Source organism: Phacochoerus africanus, chromosome 2, assembly GCF_016906955.1.
Source record: "Phacochoerus africanus isolate WHEZ1 chromosome 2, ROS_Pafr_v1, whole genome shotgun sequence".
Taxonomy (NCBI): domain Eukaryota; kingdom Metazoa; phylum Chordata; class Mammalia; order Artiodactyla; family Suidae; genus Phacochoerus; species Phacochoerus africanus.
The window spans coordinates 6952578-6974113 of NC_062545.1; the positions used below are offsets into that span (position 1 = coordinate 6952578).

The 21536-nt window shown below is 45.9% G+C and overlaps 1 protein-coding gene across 7 annotated transcripts in view; it reads right to left on the reverse strand.

Annotated features, from left to right (window-relative positions):
• Positions 1–21536, reverse strand: part of MAP3K4 (mitogen-activated protein kinase kinase kinase 4) — a 106792-nt gene that overhangs the window by 35266 nt on the left and 49990 nt on the right. For all 7 annotated transcript variants that reach the window (XM_047769787.1, XM_047769790.1, XM_047769788.1 and 4 more), the window contains exons 4-5: positions 8876–9118; positions 5617–5763 (exon numbers count right to left, since the gene is read on the reverse strand). In XM_047769787.1, the coding sequence (XP_047625743.1) occupies positions 5617–5763; positions 8876–9118 (390 nt within the window). The remainder of the gene's footprint in view (positions 1–5616; positions 5764–8875; positions 9119–21536) is intronic.

Below are 21536 nucleotides of genomic sequence, written 5' to 3' on the forward strand. Positions count from 1 at the left end.
CACACTCTATAGAAAAGTACAATAAAGTTTAAAAATCGAAATAATGGCATATAGAAATGTTCATTATGAATACATTGTGAATATTATTCCCCTTATGAGGTTCGGGCCTTTGTTTAATCACTTTCACTTCAGTTGGTATCTTACGTGTCATGAGGAGGAAATGAGCACAGCTCTCCCCACAACACCATCCCAACAGCCCTATTTCTGTGATATAATTTCTCAATGTTTATGACATATAAATTATGATCTATAACCAAAATACCTAAGCTTTCTAAACAGCTTTCCAAACAGCTTTCCCAGTCCTAAATTCTTATTCGGATTTATCTGTCACTTAGTAGGGTTTTACCAATAGTTTTTCTCGAGACAGGGTCACAGCTGATACATTATGAAACACCCTGTCTGTGGGTTCTGTTCCTGAGAGGATAAGTTGACTGGGTGTGAAACACCTGAGCTACACAGCCTCTCCCTCAGAACCCTTAAGACCTTACCCCACTACCTTCTAACACCGTGTGTCATGCTGTACAAAGAAACCTGATGCCACACTCATCGCTACTTGCCCCACTCCCCAAAGGTGGCTTCCTTTCTCTGCTTAGATGTTCCCAGGATTCTTCTTCTAGCCGTGGATTTCAGTTATTCACCAGGCTACATCTTAGGGTTTGTTGAAATGAATGTTTTCTGAGGCCTACTAATAACTTTCAGTAGGCAAAAATTTGGGGTGTTTATTTCAAGAAAACTGTCCTCTGTTGTATCTTTGGATGCTTCTGGGTCCTGCTCCGTCCAGGCTGTGCAGCACGACTCTCCTCCAGTTCTGGGTCCATCATGGCCACGCCTGTGTGTGTGGAACTTTGAATTTATGGGTCTAGCACCATCTTGTCCAAATGACACCAGTCTCTGCTACACCAGGTCCTGGACCTCCCTGTCCACGCCTGGACTGCTCCTTCATCTCCCTGAAACCTGGCTGTCCTGACAACTGCCCTTCCCCCTGACAGCCGGACAAGGGGCAACGATTTACAAGACTCCGAGGGCTGCACCGCTGTGCTCCCACTGTGACTTTCAAACCATCACTCTTACACAGTCTTATCTGGAAACGAAGAATCACCCTGCCTCTTAAAGACCCCATCGACGCCCCTCTTCATGCCATCACCCACTGATGGCCAACCAGCCATCACCAGCCATCACACTCCAGTGTCTGACTCGGTCTCTTCTCCATCCCAGGCTCAGCGCAGCTGAGCGACTTTCCGTCACGTGGATGACCCTCACCACACGTCACTTCCGTGCCCTCACTGCCTCAGTTCCAGGCATCTTTTCTCCACTCCGATCCCGTCGTTACCAGAACTGCTCAAAGCGCAGCTCAAACGCAGGGATGCTAAACCCTCCTCTCCGCCCACCTCTCCGCCCTGCTCTTTATCTGGAGCCCAGCCCACGGGCTCCCCCTCCCTCGGTTCCCTTTCATCCTCACTCCGCATGCCTGTCAGTCGGCGCCCGTCCCTGCCACCCCGTAACGCCTTCTCATCTCACCTGCCCGCCCGCCACACCCCCAAAGCCAGACAAACCCAGGTCTCCATTCCCCAGGCACAGGGGCCAGAGTCACAGGACAGGGAGGGTCACTGTTCCACACTCTCACCAAGCACACGGCACACACAGCATCTCTGGTGGCATTTGCGCCTCTGCTCAACCCATTTTCCTTCTCGCTACAACCACCCGTTTGAAACGTCTCTTTTCCCCAAACTGCCAAAAGCCACCCTAACCCAATCGCAGCAGACCTCACCTCTCTTCACAAAACCTATCTGGTGAGACAGAAAAGTTCTCACCTTCCTGAAACAAATCATTCGAACCTTCGGTGCTACGTGTGGTCCTTCTCTTTAACAGCGGGGCGCGGCACTTCCTCCTCAGCCCGAGGCCTGTGTTTGAGACTCAGCTCCTCTGGTGTCCAAGGAACCCAACACTGTCCATAGGCACACGTGCAGTTCGTCCCAGCTCCTTCCCTTAAGAGCAAGCCCAGAGGCTTCCAAATGGTCTCCGGTAACTTCAGTTGAAAAAATTCTCGCTGGACCCGAACCCATCCCTCTTCATCTCGCTGCCCAACCTGGGCCCCAGCTTCTCTCTCGGCACCTCCCTCACATCCACTCCACCCCTCGTCCTGCCAACTACACTCCCTTGGTTTCCTTCGAAGCCTCAGGCTTCTTTCCAAATTCACGTTACCCGACTCCAGCCCAAGGCCTGGCACGTGCACCACCTGACTCATCTCTGTCTGGTCTTGTCGCACCTGCTCGGCACCCCTGGGCTGTCCCTCGGTGTCAACTGCAGCTACCATGGTCCCTCCCCAAGGCTTTCCTGGGAAGCTTCGTTCCAAAGCTGTTTCCACCACAGAGACTCTGCATCTGCCACCTTCTCCATCAGCAAAGTGTTTCCATCTCTCTCTTTTTTAAGAAAAAGTAAAGTGCCTTTAAAATATTTTAACAAATAACACCCAGAATGAACAAATGTTAGTATTTGGTCATAGTGGTTTTGGACGTTTTTTCAATAAGAAATGATGCATCATGATGTTCACTTCCCCGTGGCCTCCTTCCTCCCCTCTCTCTTTCCTCCCGCCCCAGAGGCAGCGCTTAAGCCTTTAGTGTGTCTTCTGTTCGTATGTCTGCAAAAGCAGTGTTATTACAACAATTACAATATCTAGTACTGTTTTGTGTAAGTTCTCAGTTTCTTACATAGACTGGATTGTAACATACACAGCAGCTTCCAGATGCATTCCAAGGGTCGCTTCCTGAGAGGCCTTTCTAAACGCCCCAGGAGCTCCGAGCTTACTGGGAGAGTCCATCCAAGACGGTGCCTCTCCTTCGCAGTGTTTTTCACAGTTGTCGAGTCACGTTTTCCCCATCGATCTCGACCTCCAAGAGGGAGTTTGTGCTCCTTACTGCATCTTCGTACCAGGCATGATGCGTGCCTGGCCCACAGCAGATGCCCTGTGCTACCTCAGGCCAAACACCGCGTCCCTCTGCTCCTGTGCCCTTTATCCTCCTGTGCGAACTTGAAGTGTGGGTCTGACTGCTCCCTTGTGGGTCCTCTACAGCTGTCACATCTTGTTCATCATTTTCACTCCTTTCACATTATTTTTTTTAAATGTGGTTCCTTTAAATCTATCACATGTTCCCACGTCCTATGTCATGTTTAAAGTTTCGGCTGTTTCTGAAGGCCAGGGCCGAGGCCATGAGCTAAGAGCGCTCACAGTTTCCGCGTGGCTTTGGCGGCTCAGACAAAGGCTCACCCTGACTTCCCAGGACCTGCGTTCCGCTGCCCAGGTTCTTGAGTCAGAATGACGATGCGGCTCAGCGCAAAGGCGCGAATCATGGACACTCGGCCTCGTAACCCGGGCAGCTCGGCCCCAGGGAGACAGCGAGCTGCAGACCACAGAGGCGTCTCTACTCGTGCTCCTTCCGTCTGGTGGCAGGTCCTCGGCGGGGACCCCCCACTTCTCCCCTGCCTGGTCCCAGTCCCAGACTCCCAGCTCTCATAGGCCCCGGGCAGGAGCGGGCGCCCGCACCGCTGCAGGAGGGCAGGGGTTGCAGCAAACAGCGAGCCCGCCTACCTGGACCCCAGTCTCTCCTTCCTCCCGACAAAACCGCCGAGGGGGGGCGCCCCCAGTTCTCAAAGCCCGTGCCCTGCACTCACCCAGCGAGCACACTTCAGGGCACACCTGTAAAACCACTGGTAACTTCTAGCTCTTCATCAGTGCAACGATGGAGATAAACTGAGGGAGGGTACACCTCACACAGATCATGGGCAGCAAAGCCAAAACGAAATCCCTCAGCACCACTTCGAGCTCTGGCCGCCGAGAATGCTGGAACTTCGCTTAACCGGGCTCCGGGCAGCTCCCGGGCAGCCCACGGGCGCTGAGAGTGGGGCCTGGACCTCCAGGAGCCAACAGTGTGGCCTGGGCACAGCTCGGAAAGCAAAGCACGTGTTTGTTTTCTTCTTAAGCTTCCAGATTAATCATGCACACGGAGAGAAATTAATTTTTTTTTTTTTTGCTATTTCTTTGGGCCGCTTCTGCGGCATATGGAGGTTCCCAGGCTAGGGGTCGAATCGGAGCTATAGCCGCCGGCCTACGCCAGAGCCACAGCAACGCGCCATCCGAGCCGCGTCTGCAAGCTACACCACAGCTCACGGCAACGCCGGATCGTTAACCCACTGAGCAAGGGCAGGGACCGAACCCGCAACCTCATGGTTCCTAGTCGGATTCATTAACCACTGCGCCACGACGGGAACTCCCCTAATTTTTTTTTTTTAACTGTAACTCTTCAGTGCTAAAGACTTTCTGACACAAGTATTTCAAAATGCAGCCACGTTTTACACCTCTGCTCTTTTGTATAGTCTCCCAAACGCCCAGGGAGGCCCTAATAATTTCACACTCAGAATTATTTCTCATAACCTGCCAGCTGCAAGTCCCCGGAAGTCGCGTTTTCTCCCTTCCACGACTGAGGCTGAAATGTGAATCGCCAGCCCCATGAGCTCAGGTCTGGTCAGTAAGAAGCAGGGGACCGCTGGGGGGGCTTCCAGGAGAGCCTCTGCCGTGGGGACTAAGCGGCCAGCAGCCTTTCCCCTCTGCCCTCGATTTTCTTCCCGCACAGAAAGCGAGGGCGGTGCCTGGCGGCGCTGCAGCCACCCTGGGCGGGACAGACGCCAAGAGGTCGGGAGGGTGCAAGCCTCCGAGAAGGTTCTCTGTGTTATTTCATCAAGCTGCCACCGCGCCGCGCAATCATCTGTGCACGTATGCTGACGGATCGACCGCGCATGGAGTGTACGCGCCACTCTAGCAGACGCTACGGACGACCGAGGACGTCACCCTCGGCCCTGGCTGTGAAGCCTCCAGCCTCACCAGGGGACCCTGCCAAGGGAGCCGCGGCGCAGCACTGAGCATTAAAGATGCGCAGCTCCAACGAGAAGGGCTCACGAGCTCGGAGAAGGACAGACAAATGCGCACGAATGTCCACACGGTCAGGCCAAACCTGAAAGTGAATCTTAAACGGGCAGACGAGGAGAAGACACTGGGAGCAGGAGGGGGCAACAGGAGCAGAAGCTGAGGCTGGCAAAGCACAGGTGGGCACAATGTACGTGAGAAGACGGGGTGCTCTCAGGGGAAGAAATAAAAACAAGCCTGTGCCCGCCAGCCCCCCGTTTACAACTGTCCAGTGTGGCAGGTGCCTCAGCCACTGCCTGACTCATCTTCATGCTTCACTTCTTCACAGTAAGAAGCCCCCGGATGTCCCCAGGCCTGGCAGGTGTCCCATCTCCGGCCAAGTGCGGACCCTCAGGGTGGAAATGGCCGCCAGGCCCAGTTCCTAGCAGGCTGAGCCCTCGCGCTCACATGGGACGCCCAGCAAGAAAGCAGCACCCGATCGGGATTCCATTTCTAGGCCATTCTGCTATAAGATCCCGCAGGTAAACAGTGAACTTGGATAAGCTTTGTCAAAAACGCTCACCTCAAAACCACTGAGGATTCTTTTTTAAATGTGGGTTGAGAGAAACAAATGCAATCTAACAGGAGACGGACACACTGCCCACCCCCCCCCACCCCCCACCGAGGCAGACACGAGCCCGGCGTCCCCCAGTCCTGACCATCAGCATCTTGTGCAGATCCTCCTCGAAGGCGTCAATGTTGCAGTCGGCCTTGCCCAGGTCGTCCAGCACCTCGTGCAGCATGAACTGGTAGTACTGCTTCATCAGCAGGCCGCCCTTCAGCACCTCCCGGCACTCTCGCACCAGCTGCGGGGAACAGACACAGGGCCGTCAGCCCGCCGGGCCCCGCCGGGGCCACCGGGCGGGTTTCACAGCCCTCCCAGGCAGATGCTCCAGACACTCAGGGAACGGGAAGCTTGCCCCCGAAAAACCTAAAACAGTTTCCAGATTCGTTGTCAGTGTATTTCACATACGTATCTCAGTCATCTCTACTGAACAAATTAGTGAAAATAAAAGTATTTAATTATTACAACATGAATACACAAAGAAAATATCATACAGGCAGAACACTGACTTGCTAAAATATGTTCTCCTACAAATACATGTTTAGAGAAAATCAACTCCACAGAAAAAGATCTCTCCACTAGATAAATTATAGGACAAGGAAGAGGAGAGAAAAACGTCCTCATGAAACTGGACATTTTTAATCAAAAACACAATAAAGATTCAAATATGCTTAGGTACCACAGAGCATGGTGGCCTTTGTAACAATTTAGCATTGTTTATCTGCTGTGATTTGCGGCTTTTACATCAAAATACTTTAGTAGTCGTGAAAGCAAACCTAAGATGAACCTGATGGAAGTTGAGGGGAAAGAAGATGAAAGACAACGGGAGGAGGAGTAAGCCGCCCAAGGGTGGGCCCAGAGGGGCTGAGAAGGCAGGGAGGGTGGCAGAGGGGCCAGAAAGTCCTTCCCTAGGGACGTGCCGGGACTCCGCCCTCCAGTTCTCACCAAGCGGCAGCTACATCTGTTTTAACACAGACTAATCAAGACACAGAAGGACCATGGCGCTGCTGCTGCTGCAAAGGTGAACTGGCACGAACTTCACGGAATCTTAAACTGTATGACTCAACTCAATTTTCTACATTTTATACTCGAGCAATAACCAGAGACGCAGACTAAAACTTCTATACAAATACATTATCACAGCATTATTCAAAACAACAATGGAGATAAAACAAGCTATGATGCTCTACTATGCACTACTGCAGTCCCTTAAAACCTTACTTTTGAAAAATACTTAAGGGTGAAACCTCCTATGATCTTCTCCTTACTTTTTAACTTACATGTGTAGGAAATAGGTACATATGGGGAAAATGAATGGAGAGAAACACACCAAAATGGTACAGTGGTTATCTCTGAATAGCAGAAGAATAGGATAACTAATTTTTGTCTGTATCACTTTCAGTACTTCTCAAATTTTCTAAAATAAACATCAACTGCTTTTACAAAAAGATCCCCTTCAAAATAAAATGTTTTTAAAATAATTACCCACAATAAGAGAGCAATGCCTAGAGTTCAATCTATTAAAAAGTGTTCTCTTCAGGAGTTCCCGTCGTGGCGCAGTGGTTAAAGAATCCAACTAGGAACCATGAGGTTGCGGGTTCAATCCCTGGCCTCGCTCAGTGGGTTAAGGATCCAGCGTTACCGTGAGCTGTGGTGTGGGTCGTAGACACAGCTCAGATCTCGCGTTGCTGTGGCTGTGGCGGCGGCTATAGCTCCGATTAGACCCCGAGCCTGGGAACCTCCACATGCCGCAGGAGCGACCCAAGAAATGGCAAAAAGACAAAAAAAAAAAAAAGTGTTCTTTTCAGATTATTTAGATGCCACAATGTCACTTAGGTGCTTACCACTCAATCTGAAAGCATTAAAGCCAAAATTTCTATTTTACTTTTACTCTAGTAATGCTGCATTGATCTACGTATTGGTTTTTTGCTTTCAAAAGTCTCAACATAAACCATGGTCTAGTCTTCACGACAGCCCCGTGTGTAAAAAGTCAACTCCACCTTGATTTACCAGGTTATATTCCTCAAGTATTTGTTTTGTGGGAAGGGAGGTGATTATTTTGCCAACATTTCCCAAACAACTGCTGCAAGCCAGAGGACAAGTGAAAAGCACGGCCAACGGCCAACGCGGCTGGCAGGTCAACACCCACACCCCGAGGGCGAGAAGGAAGCAGAGCCAGGGAGGACAGCGCTCTGGCTGCTGCGGGGGAGCTGCGGTGACACGGCTGCAGGCTCCACATTTGCTCTGACCGTTGCCCTGCTCTGCGCCTGAGCAAACAGCATCCAGAGCCCATGTGTCTCCGCGCACAGCTGCCCTTCCTCAGCCTGCACGCGTGCCCTCTGCCCACCCTGCCATTCAGAGCCCAGGGGCTCTGGCCCTTCAAACCCCATGGGGATGGATGGGCACGGTTCACAAAAAACATATTAACTGTGTCCCATCAACTATGAAAGGGTTATTTTACACAATGACTGTCCACATGGTGGTATCACTGAAGCATAAATACAATCACTCTTGGAGTTCCTGGCTCAGTAGTTAACAAATCTGACTAGGAACTATGAGATTGCAGGTTTGATCCCTGGCCTCGCTCAGTGGGTTAAGGATCCGGCATTGCCATGAGCTGTGGTGCAGGTCACAGACGCGGCTTGGATCCTGCGTTGCTGGGGCTGTGGTGTAGGCCAGCAGCTATAGCTCCGGTTGGACCCCTAGCCTGGGAACCTCCATATGCCATGGGTGCGGCCCTAGAAAAGACAAAAAGGCAAAGAAAAAAAACATATGAACACTCTTCAGGCCTCGCTTGGGCAGATACTACTACTTCCAGCCATTTCGTTGTACCCTTGGAGCAGCAAGCTCCCCAGAAAAATCCCATCCAAAATTAATAATAATTAAGAAATCAGGAACTGTGATTATCGTTTGTGCCAGAGAGTTGCCTACACAAGCAAAATGTCCAAATATTTTGCAGTCTCTAAAGACATTTATCTGTTTTCACATAGCTTGAAAGGAACAAAAAAAACAAATTAAAGGAACTTAAACTACCTCTTATGAATGAATTTTAAGTTTCCAGTCTTCAGAGCCTGATGGTAATAGGATACAGGGGGTCCTATCAGCACCGTGCTTTCCTATTTTTAGAACGAGGAAGTGGAAGGTAGACAGGGTGAACCACAATCTCATATTTGAAGACTGCATGTGAAAACAGCATTTTAAATTACCCTAAAAAGAACAGCTTAAACACACTAATGCGCTTTTTTTTTTTTTTAACTATTTGTAACACGGGGAAAATGCTAAAAATAAAAATTATGAGCCTATAGAATAACATAAGCAATGCTTGGTATTTTTAAACAGTCTTTGAAACAAACCTGCTTAATACTCAAGAGAGATGGTTCTCCAGCAGGTCTCTGTTCCAATCTTAACTTGAGACACTCATGTATGACGTTCAGAAGGACTCGGCAGAGGACTAAGAAGGCAGGCTCGAAGGAGGGCAAATCCATGGACTTGAGCTCGTCCCAGGACACAGTGCTGCATTTCTGCTCCAAGGAGGGGGGCGGCCTGGACAACTGCACATAATCCGAACCCCACATGGGATCTGGAAATTCAGAAAACTGTAGGAAAAATTCAACAAAGGTTAAAAGAGCATCCAAGAGAACACCCTAAAGTTGTCGTTATAAACTACTATTTTCTATAATTTGCAGGCAAAGCTACAAAAATCATAATTTTACAGAAGTGATCACTAGAATAATCTGACATTTTCAACACAGACCCCCAAAGTTCTAAAAGTATTAGAAAACCATAGCAGGAACTAAAATGAAAATGTAATACTTTTATCAAAAAATACAGTAGAAAAAGAAGTTCATCTTTTTCATCACATATTTTTAATCATACTTAAAATAATCAGAGCACTTAGTGTTAAGGTTGTGCAGTTACCATCCACAGCTATCCCTAGACTGAGAAAAGCAGAATTATTACATTTGAAGAAAGATTACAAAACTAAGTAGCCATTTGTGTAAATGTGAAAACTAGTAGGTTCAACCACGTCTGTCCATCTGTTCTCCTGGGCTACAGACACCCCATGATGCTGAAAGAAAAGATTTCATGAAAGTAACCTGGCTGCTCCCGCTCAAGTGTCTGTCCCTCGATGTTTCCTAGGGCTCCTACAGTTGCTCCCCCACTCTTGCAGTCACCCCATCAATGTCCTTCCACTTTTCCCCATAAACAGCAGGAGCGGCGCTTTGCCAGGGCTCCCAAATCCCCAGTCACCTCAGCTGACCAGCCTTCAGAGACCCTGCCTCCCCTTTTCCCTGGGAAAACCAAAGCCATCGAAATGTGAAACTCTCAGCTCTTCTTCGACTGAGAACACCGCCAATTATAGCCATTCTAACTGCAAATGTCATCCGTGTCTGTGCTCCCTGTCATTTAGTGGACTCTTAACTGCTCTCCCCCACTTACATTCTTTTATGTTCAACGCGTATTCTGGCATTTAAATTAATACATACTCTAGTTTCCCATAACAGGCAGAAATGTCTAAAATAGCAGCAGCCTCTTAAAAACGATGACTCGTGATAAATGTGGTCAGACTTAGACATGTCTGTTGCAAAGCTCTGGGCAATACAAGTGCCTGTTGCCTCAGGCGTGGAGCCTGACCTCAGACAAGACGTCTACCTGGTGCGCTACAAAAATCAGCACGCTTTTTAGGATAAGGCTCTGAAGAACTCGGCCCGGGCCCGGGAGCCCCGGGGAAAGGAGCGCCGAGGAGGAGGCAGCAGGGAAGGTGACGAGGCGGCGGCGGAAAAGGGGACGCTGAGCCAGGGCTCGGGACAGAACGACAAAAACACTCTAATGCAAGATCTCCAAGGCGATGGGGAAAACAAACAAGATTTCCAAAGCGACCTCCATAGAGGCAGGGAAAACGGCGTGACGGGTGCTGTCCAGATCTGAAGAAGTAACTTAGGCGTTCACCGCAGAAACGATCACCAACCCAGAGCAATGAAAAGGCACAGAACTGAGAGAGAAAAGGAAGCCTCGCGGAGGGAGGTGCAGGGGCACCGAGGGGCGCGCGCAGGGCGCTGGGCAGGACAGGGACGCGAGGCCCGGGCGGCGAGGGCAAGGGTCGCCCTCCGACCCAGGCAGGATGCCGAGCGCACTTGCCTACAGAACGGCCCGCGGAGGCCCAGGAGAGGCCAGGGAAACCTGGAGCAGGAGCCCAAGTGGGAAAAGAAGGACGCCCCGGGACATGAGCGGCTGCGACCCTGGCAGAGCTGGAACCCGCGCGCGGGGCGCCTACAACTCCACGCTGCTGCCGCCTTGAGGACGGTAATTCGAGTTTCCACAAGGCACATTTGAACCAAGCAAATAAAAAAGCCTAAGATAAGGAAAAACCTTTGGATCTGAAATTCCCAATTATTTTAATACAACACAATGAGAGGGAAAAGTGGCACTAGGGTACAAGAATGGCCTACTTGCTATTGTTTCATTCCAGAGAGAAACAGAGTATTACATTTGATCTCAAAGCCCTGCTCAGTCAGGCCGAACTGAGAATCAGTGTCCCTAACTGCAGGAACCTCAATAACAACGCGACGTACTTACGACCCCAACACCCAACGGCATTCTGTGGGGATTAACAAATTCATTAAATAAAGTTCACGTGGAAGAAAGTACTTTACAAAAATAAGGGCAGCCCAGAAACTTCTGAAAAGCATACATGGGAAGAACGGCCCTACGTGCAGTCAAACCTTACTAATAAATGTACTTTATTTAAAACAGAAACGTATTGGATAATAATAAAGAGAACTTAAGTCAGAAAAAGAAAGACGAATAGCATATGATATCGCTTCTATCTGGAATCTAATATACGGCGCAAATGAACCTTCCACAGAAAAGAAACTCATGGACTTGGAGAACAGACTTGTGGTTGCCTGGGGGACGGGGAGGGGAGGGGACAGACTGGGGATTTCAGGTTAACAGATACAAACTCTTGCCTTTGGAAGGGATGAGCAAGGAGATCCTGCTGTACGGCACTGGGACCTACGTCTAGTCCCTTAGGATGGAGCATGATGGTGTGAGAAAAAAGAATGTACATGGGAATGTGTGACGGGGTCACCTTGCTGTAGAGCAGAAAACTGGCAGAACACTGTAAACCAGCTATAACGGAAAACATAAAAATCATTATAAAAAATGATAAAGAGAACAACAGAAAGAGAAACATATCCGATTACCTATGATAATTTAGTATATAAAAAAGTAAGCGGGAGTTCCCGTCGTGGCACAGTGGTTAACGAATCCGACTAGGAACCATGAGGTTGCGGGTTCGGTCCCTGCCCTTGCTCAGTGGGTTAACGATCCGGCGTTGCCGTGAGCTGAGGTTGCAGACGCGGCTCGGATCCCACGTTGCTGTGGCTCTGGCGTAGGCCGGTGGCTGCAGCTCCGATTGGACCCCTAGCCTGGGAACCTCCATATGCCGCGGGAGCGGCCCAAGAAATAGCAACAACAACAACAACAACAACAAAAAAGACAAAAGACAAAAAAAAAGTAAGCAGTCCAAGAAGGTGGAAAATCACACCGATTTTAGGGAATTAGGTAAAAATAATCACATCCTTACCTTACCCCACCCCATACACTTACGCCTCACATTATCACAGGTAATCCATTTCTAAACTTATACAGCTATTTTAGAAATTTTTTCCTGTCATGAGAAACTACAGCCGCCCCTCAGTATCCGACCCCCTGCAGACACCAGAATCCGTGGAGGCTCGGGTCCCTCACATAAAGGACACAGCGCAGTCAGCCCTCTGTGTCCGGGCTCCGCGTCCACAGCCTGCACTTGGATCCATGGTTGGCTGAATCTGCAGACGAGGAGCCCGAGGATCTGGAGGGCCCACTGTGCGTGTTAATGCAAACACGAAAACGGATGCTGACCCTACATATTTGGAAAAAGAGATTCCAAATTAAAACCTCCACAGAGAGAGCTACACATTCAGTTAAACCATATACAATTGCCATTTAATCAGTCAAAAATGATCAAACTGCGGCAGGTTAATACAGGTCAATATCATAAAAAGAATTCTGAAAAGACAGTGGTGGCAGTAGGATGTGAATTTCTCTTTGTTCCCTCACAAAAACAGAGCACCGACGCAACAAAACCAGAACTCCATGAGACACACTGACAACAAAAGCAGGGGGACGGAACCTTCGTGAACCTCCAAACAGAAGGGGTGGGACAGTCCCTAGACCCACTGATACCGCATACCCCACCCCACCCCAAGTGGGACCCCAGCCCCCAGCCTATCAGCACGTGAACAGGGGAAGCAGAGGGGGTACAAGGGGGACAAATTCCAGAGTTACCAGTAAGCGGTTTAGGTCCCCAACTCTTAAAACGCGCAGCCAAAACGCCAGGACAAGGCTCCGCATCGAGAAACTGCTGGAGTGAAACCCAACTGACCAGTAAAGGACAAGAGACATGAGGAAAGAGAAGGGCCAGGAAAGGGGACAAGGAGCACAGCGGGAGACCTCAAAAACAGAAGAGCGCGGCTGGCAACGGCTGGCAACGGGAGGGAGCGCACACAGCCACAAACCCCAACCATGTCCCAGCTTGCTCTCTCCTTGAAGCTCATCAACGACAGAAAAGGACTGGGTTCGAATCCCATCCGGGGCTGTTTCAGGCTGAGAGGGATCTGTAAGGGGCAGGACAACCCCACAGACAATGAAACCGTGCTAGAGTGTCATGTCCACTAACACGAGACGGTGGCCTGATTCTCACAAAAAATAAATTTGAAGAAATGTTTTAAATCTTGGAAAACATAAAAAATTGTCATAAATTCTAGTTAGAAACACTCACAAGTGATAGAACTCAGAAGATAATTCTTTAAAACCTGTACATCAGGGACTTCCCTTGTGGCACAGTGGGTTGGGAATCCGGCGCTGTCACTGCAGTGGCTTGGCTTGGGTCACTGCAATGGTGCGGGCTTGATCCCTGGCCCAGGAACTCCCACATGCCAAAACAAAAAAAGAAAAGAAATTCACTTGAATTAAAAAAAAAAAAAAAAAAAGATAAAAACAAAAGAAAACCCTAAAGCTATATATTGAAAGGGCATCAGGTATTCAAAAATATCAAGGTGGAAACACCAACACCAAGTAAGAACATTGTAATTTAAAGAAAAACAATCTTTTAGGAATCCAGATTATAAATAAACAAATAAACCAAGGTTATTGTAAGTAGGAACAAAAAAACATATTGTCCCAACTTTGCAATCTCGATGCTTTAATGGCAAAAGACAATGAATGACAAATACTAAATTTATTCAGGAAAAAAAATAAAAGCCAAATATTTTAAGGTCAGCCAAATAGCTTTTCAAGTATAAATGCTGCAAACTGACAGGAAAATCCAAGAACTTAGGAAACACAGTTCTCGTGAGCCCACACTGAGGAATCTCGTAGGAAACTAGTGTCACCCAACCAAAATGACTCAGAGACTCCGACATGAGACCTAAAACTGAGCCTGAAAACAAAAGCCCAAAACTGTGTGTCTCGGGCTCCATTTATCTACTGCTCGATCTTAGGCACATACGCAGGTACTACCAGGTACTACTGCAGAACTAAGACTGGGTTAGATGACAGCTGTCAGGGACAAAGCACTGTCAACAGTAGTTATGACCTTAAAAAGTAGATAAAACACAACTACCAAAATCTGCAGAGAAAGGGGAGGGCATGTGAAAAGTCTTAGCATTTCATTGGAAGTAAAAGACAACTACTTTGAATGAGAATATGGGTTTTAAAAAAGGGTGGGGAAGTTCCCACCGTCGTGCAGAGGAAACGAATCCAACTAGGAACCATGAGGGTGCAATGGGTCAAGGATCCAGCGTGGCTGTGAGCTGTGGTGAAGGTCACAGACGCGGCTTGGATCTGGTGTTGCTGTGACAGTGGCGTAGGCCGGCAGCTGTAGCTGGGATTCAACCCCTAGCCTGGGAGCCGCCATATGTTGCGAGTGTGGCCCTAAAAAGACCAAAAGACCAAAAGACCAAAAAAAAGGGACTAATTCCAATAGAGCTCACCGTTGCGAACCAACAAATAGCAACCAAAAAATGGGAAATGGACACTATTATATAAAGATGATGATATAATGATAACCTTAAGGGTTTTGTAAAAATAAGCCTTGCCATATATTAAAAGTAAAGCAGTAAACTGTATACACAAGCTTTATATTAACAGTATGTTAGAACAGAACAATTTTTTTTAAAGGTTAACTATCCCTATCAAAGAAACTAGGCTCCTTTAAAAAAATACATTATTCCACAGATTTTTCTCTTAAAACCAAGTATTTTACATAACTTTTGCAAAAAATTAAGTTTAAAAAGCAACAACTAAAAATAAAAAAACTACATTAAAAAAATCTATGAATGGATAAACAAAATGTGGTATATCCATACAATGGAAAATTATTCAGCCATAAAAAGGAATGAAGCATTAATACACAGTACAGTAAAGACATGATGCCAAATGAAACCAGCCAGTCACAAAAGACCACATGTTATATGATTCCATGTATATGAAACTGTCCGCAATAGGCAGATATAAAGAAAGAGAAAACAGATCGGCAGTTGTTTAAGGCTGAAGGTGGCAGACAGAGAGACTGTGGAGGTGATAGCTAAAGGGCACTGGCCTTATTTTAAGGGTGATGAAAATGCTCTAAAATTAGATAGTGGCAGTGGCTACGCAACCCCGAATACAGTGTGAAAACTACTGAATGGAACACTTTAAAATCACTAATTCCATGGTATGCGAATTGCCTCACAAAGCTGTTCTTTAAAATATACAACAGGAAAAAAGAATTTAACTGTACATCTAGCCAGTGGCATAACCCCAAGAAGAATTTTTCAAGAGTCTTTAAAACACTGCAATACGATGTTTACAACATTCCTAAAGGGTTGTGCCACCTTAAGGATGGGGGGGGGGGATACCTTACACTGTTCTCCAGTCATCAGACTGCTGATGGTACCACTCTGAGAGTTCTATGTATTCTGGAACACAGTCAGTATTGGATACCCCAAAGCCATCATTCCTGATCGCACTGACAATGTGACATGTCTGCTACAAAAAACAGTCAGAAACATTAATAAGTAAAAATACGAAATCTTGAATTTGAATTGTTCGTATCAGTATGAACTTATGACATATTGTGTGTGTGTTCTTCTGAGAGAATTAAAACCAGGACCAAAACTGAAGTCCAGTGAGAAATGCCAATGCCCAGATGGAGGTCCTGAAATACCATTTCCCACTAAAATGAGGGCTCCTTGAAAACACATCAGATTCCCAACCTGCAGTAGATGTACCATATAAGCCTGAGACAGCCTGTTAGAACAGGCATCAGAGACTATTCCCCAGGGTCATGAAAAAAGGACTTAAGCCAACTTGAACACATTCCCACTGTCCAAAGACGGGACAATGTGAACGTCAGTTTATTTCCCTGGATTATAACAATGGCTTCAATATTTTTACATTCATGAGTTCAATATCACATTAATAAAAAAACACTAATTTGTCACCAACTAACCAACCCGTTATTTTGAAAAATGGAAAACAAAAGAGAAAGAATAAAGCACATTTATCCTGTCATTTCTGTTCAGTTTACCCCACTAGGCAACCAAATAATGGATGAGCAAAGTTTCTCTTTAAAGCAGTATCTAATTAATAAAGCTACTAATAAAAAAGAAGAAATGAAAGAATTAAAATATCATCACTGTTCAATCCTCAGTGAATGACGAGATCCAGGCAATGGCGGCAACGACTACTAAGTGTCAGAGACAGTCAGACGTGATGTGATCCAATGAAGCAGTGTGAACACAATCAATCAAGGAATCTAATCAGGCCACCAGATCACACAAGTCAATTCACAGAGAACACAGAGAAAAAAGACACACTGTAGAAAATCAACCAGAGGGACAATCACCAAAATTCAGACTAGGGGAGACCACAGGATAAGGGACCCAATTTCTTCAATAAATATATGGCAACAAAGGAAACATAATGAAGACTTAAGAAGACTTAGGAAACATAATGAACAGTTACCATGTGTAGACACTATTTGCAAATTGAGTTAAACTGTAAAATACGTTTTAAAGAAAAAAAACCATAACAATTATGCACAATAGAATATGAACATGAGCTTGAAATTTGATATCAAGGAGTTCTTCCTATTTCTTTAGATGTGATAATGGCTCTGTAGTACACTTGTAAGACAAGTCCTCATCTTTCAGAGAAATATACTGAAATATTTAAGGATAAAATAAGGTGATATCTGAGATTTTCTTCAAGATGACAGAGGAAGGTGTCAAATGAGCAGGTACTGACCATGAGCTGATAACCATGGTGCTAGAACACAGATTCAAGCAGCTTCACAGTATTAGTCTGTGTGTTTTGCATCTGTTTAATATTTTCCATAACAAACATTTTTATAGCTATATAAAAAATAAGCAAAAAACACAGGGGAAGCTTTTTATAATCTTGGAGTACACATAAAATCAGATGACCGTAAAACAGTAAATACGACTACATAAAAATTTTAACTTCTTTCTAGTGAAAAGCATCATAAATAAGTTAAAAGACAATTTGGAAGAAGTTTTTACAGCCATAACAGAAAAATGAATAATATGCACAAAATATAAATAGTTCCAACAGATCAATTAAAAAACAGAAAACAAAAATGAATAAAAGAAAATTCAAAGCAGCAATGCAAGTGGGCAAGAAACATGACAATGGGCTCAAATGTCACTAAAAATGAGGGAAGTCAAAGATAACACTGAAGTTACAGTTTTTATTGATTATGGTGGGAAAATGGGATTTCTCCTATGCTGCTGGGGAAAGTTCACATTAGTACAGCTTTTTTGGAGGGCAATTTGGCAGCATCTAGCAAAGATTTAAATGAGCATACCCTATAACTTAGCAATGCCATTTCTAGAAACCATTCTTTTTTTTTTTTTTGTCTCTTTGCTATTTCTTTGGGCCGCTCCCACGGCATATGGAGGTTCCCAGGCTAGGGGTCGAATCGGAGCTGTAGCCACCGGCCTACGCCAGAGCCACAGCAACGCGGGATCTGAGCCGCGTCTGCAACCTACACCACAGCTCACGGCAACGCCGGATCTTTAACCCACTGAGCAAGGGCAGGGACCGAACCCGAAACCTCATGGTTCCTAGTTGGATTCGTTGACCACTGCGCCACGACGGGAACGCCTCTAGAAACCATTCTTACAAGAACAATAGACTAAGTTCATAAAGGGGTATGTACAAGAACATTTGCAGCTTATAACCATTTAAGTGTCCATGAGGAGTGACATGACTTAGCACCTCACACCTGAGAGAATGGTAATTATTCAAAAAATAAGAAATAACAAGCGTTAAATGAGGACTGGAGAAAAAGGAACTCTTGTGAACTGTAGGTAGGATGTAAACTGGTATAGCCTCTATGGAAAACAGTACAGCAGTTCCTTAAAAAATTAAAAATAGAACTACCATACGATCCAGCAATTCCACTCTTGGGTATTTATCTGAAGAAAACTCTTTTAACTTAAAAAATTACACGCATCCCCATGTTCAATGCAGCATTATTTACAACAGCCAAGACACGTAAGCAATCCAGGTGTCCAATGACGGATGAATGGGGAAAGAAAATGTAGTGTGTGTACACACACACACACACACACACACACACACACACACACACACACACACACAGGAATATTATACAGCCATAAAAAAGAAGGAAATCTTGCCATTTGTGACTACATGGATGGGCCTGTAGGGCATTATGCCAAGTGAAATAAGCCAGACAGAAAAAAACAAATACTGTATAATCTCACATATGAAATCCTAAATAAATAAATAAATAAAAGGAACTCATAGATAGAACAGAGAAAACAGATTCATGGTTGCCAGAGGCAGAGAGTGGAATTCAAAAAAGAAAAAAAAAATGACGGAGTTCCCACTGTGGCGCAGTGGAAGGAATCCGACTAGCATCCATAAGGATGCAGGTTCCATCCCTGGCCTCGCTCAGTGGGTGAAGGATCTGATGTTGCTGTGAGCTGTGGTATAGGCTGCTCACGCAGTTTGGATCTGGCATTACTGTGGTTGTGGTGTAGGCCAGCAGCTGTAGCTCCAATTTGATCCCTAGCCTGGGAACCTCCATGTATCGTGGGTGCAGCCCTAAAAAGCAAAAAAAAAAGTGAAATAGTTAAATAAGTGACAGGACACTCATATAATGGGAAACCATGTAGTCCTAAATGACTGAGGCAGAGCTACGCACAGCACTATGGACAGACCCAAAGGAGAGAACATCTGGACAGGGGCGGGGACCACCAGTCTCGAAATAAATACAGCATCATCATGGGGGGGGGGGGGGGTGAAAAAATTTTCTACATTATACAGCAAAGAGATTTATTTATATACAAGCACAAAAATGTCTAGAAGACACAAGCCAGATGATGACATTAAGCAGGGGTAGAGGATGAGCAGCAACTTTGTTTCTTTTATATACATCAACAAATGAGCAAAACAAAAGAAAGCAAACTGTTTTTATAAAATGAAGGATGAGATCAAAATAGGGGTTATATTCTCCTTCTATGATTCTACGCTTGGGCTCATATCACATAAGGGCCCAGTGGGGTGGGTGCTGTCAATGATGAACGAGGGCTGGGTGGCAGGGAGAGTAAGGAAAGCTGGGGGGAGCACGCCAGGTGCAGGAAAGCTGGGGGGAGCATGCCAGGTGCCAGAAAGCTGGGGGAGCACACCAGGTGCTACGGCATGGGGACGGGGCCCAGTGTTGGCAGACCTCCCAGTATTTTAAGAAAAAAAAAAAAATCCAGATTTCCATGTGAAATCTTCTCTTCTTCGATGCTAGCTACTAGGTCAAAAATATTAAAGCACTATGAAGGACAAAAATACAGCTTCGGGGGGCAGTACACTGCAATGGTGAAGAGCATGGCTTTACGGCGAGCCCCGGTTTCACATCTGACTCTGCCGCTCACTGGATGTGCGGCGCCCTTGACCGGGTTCCTTAACCACCCCTGCAGCTGCCCCCCCCCCCATATGAGTATTCAAGGCTGGCTCCTAGTCTTGTTGTTGTTGTCGCTGTCCTGGGACGCAGTTCCAAGGCAAGCTGATGAGCTGCCCTGTCTCTGATCTTTCTCCTCTTACGTCAGGCTAGATTCAGGTGGCTCACTGTAGGCAAAACAACACAGTACAACTTCCTGTCTTCCTTCATGTAAGTATGCTTCCAGTAAGAAAACAGAGAACATACAGGTAAATGTGTAAGCATGTGCTTGTCAGCCTGCCACTTATTCAATTAAAAAGTTTGTGTATGTTGGTGTGAACATAAACTGGGCAGCTGGTACAGAAAACAGTATGGCGCTTTCTCACAAAAACTAAAAATTAAAACTTCTATTCTATTCCAGCAATTTCACTCCTGGGTATATATCCGAAAGAAAAAAAAACTAAAGCACAAATTTGAAAATACACATGCACCCCAATGTTCATAGCAGCATTATTTACAATTGCCAAGATATGGAAGCAACCTCGGTGTCCATCAACAGATAAATGGCTAAAGAAGATGTGGTGTATATACGTCTTTATACACTCACACACACACACACACACACACACACACACACACACACACACACACACGCAATGGAATACTACTCAACCATAAAAAAGAATGAGATTTTGCCATTTGCATCAACATGGGTGGACTTGGAGTGTATTATGCTAAGTGGAATAAGTCAGACAGAGTAAGACAAACACCGTACGGTATCACTTATATATGAAATCTAAAAAAGATAACACACTAGTGACTGTAACAAAAAAGAAACAGTCTCACAGATATAGAGAACGACTGAGTGGTCACCAGTGGTGGGAGGGAAGGGGGGGAGAGGCAGGCTAGGGAGAGGGAGTTACAAACGATCCGGATCCCGTATAAAATAAAACAGTAAGGACACACTGTACAACATGGGGAATACAGCCAAAATATATTTTAACTATAAATGGAACATGAGCTTTAAAAAGGTTAATCACTATACTGTACACCTGTAACTTAAAGAGCATTGTGCATCAACTGCCCTTCAATTCAACAAAGGAATAATTCCCTCCACGTACTGCAAAAAAAGAATAAAAATAAGCTGGGACAGCTTTAAAAAAAAAAGTTTATGTGCTCATGAAATCATACAGGTGATGACCAAAGCGGATAAAAAATTACCTATGCCAGCTGTATTAATGAGCACTGACCCCGAGGGCGGGCAGGGGAGCACTGCCGCCGACTTAGTTTCCAGCCGGCCAACTCACCACTGCTTGGTGCTGGCCTGGCTGCATAGGAAGCATGGTGGCAGCTAAAAAGGTCAGTGCTCACGTCCCACCTCGAGAGAATCTGACCTGCCCTATATCCAAGAACGACACTGGCGTGTGTATTTTTAAAAGCTCCCTGATGTGCACGCAGCCAGGTTTGGAAACCAACGGCACAGTTTAAAGTCTGGTATTCCCAAGTCCTAGGTCTGACTCCCTCCAACAATCTATAGCCTCTGTGACTTGTGGCAAGTCTTCCACTCTCCTTAAGTGTAAAGTAAGGAACTAACAAGGCCACTTTATTTGGCTATTGTATCTAGTACATGCTAAGACTCAATGAATGGTAGCTGTTATTATATAAATATCCTAGTTTCTACATGTTTTACCAATTCTGAATATAAAAGGCAACCTCTTCAGGGTTTCTTGTGCTTAAAGGGGAAAAAATGGCATAATTATTATTAGATACAAAGACTAACAATATTTCACTGGCCACTACGCATACATAAGTATATGATCATTCCTAATTCAAAAGAAGGTAATTAATAAAAGTAACCAAAAATCTTCCTAGAATTTGGAAGAATATGCAAGGTAATATGCAGCCAAAATCAGACAGCTAATGTTTTGCATATTATACTAAAATATAATTTTTCATTCTATCTCTTCTGAAAATATGTAAATTTCATAAGATAAAGCAAAAAGGAG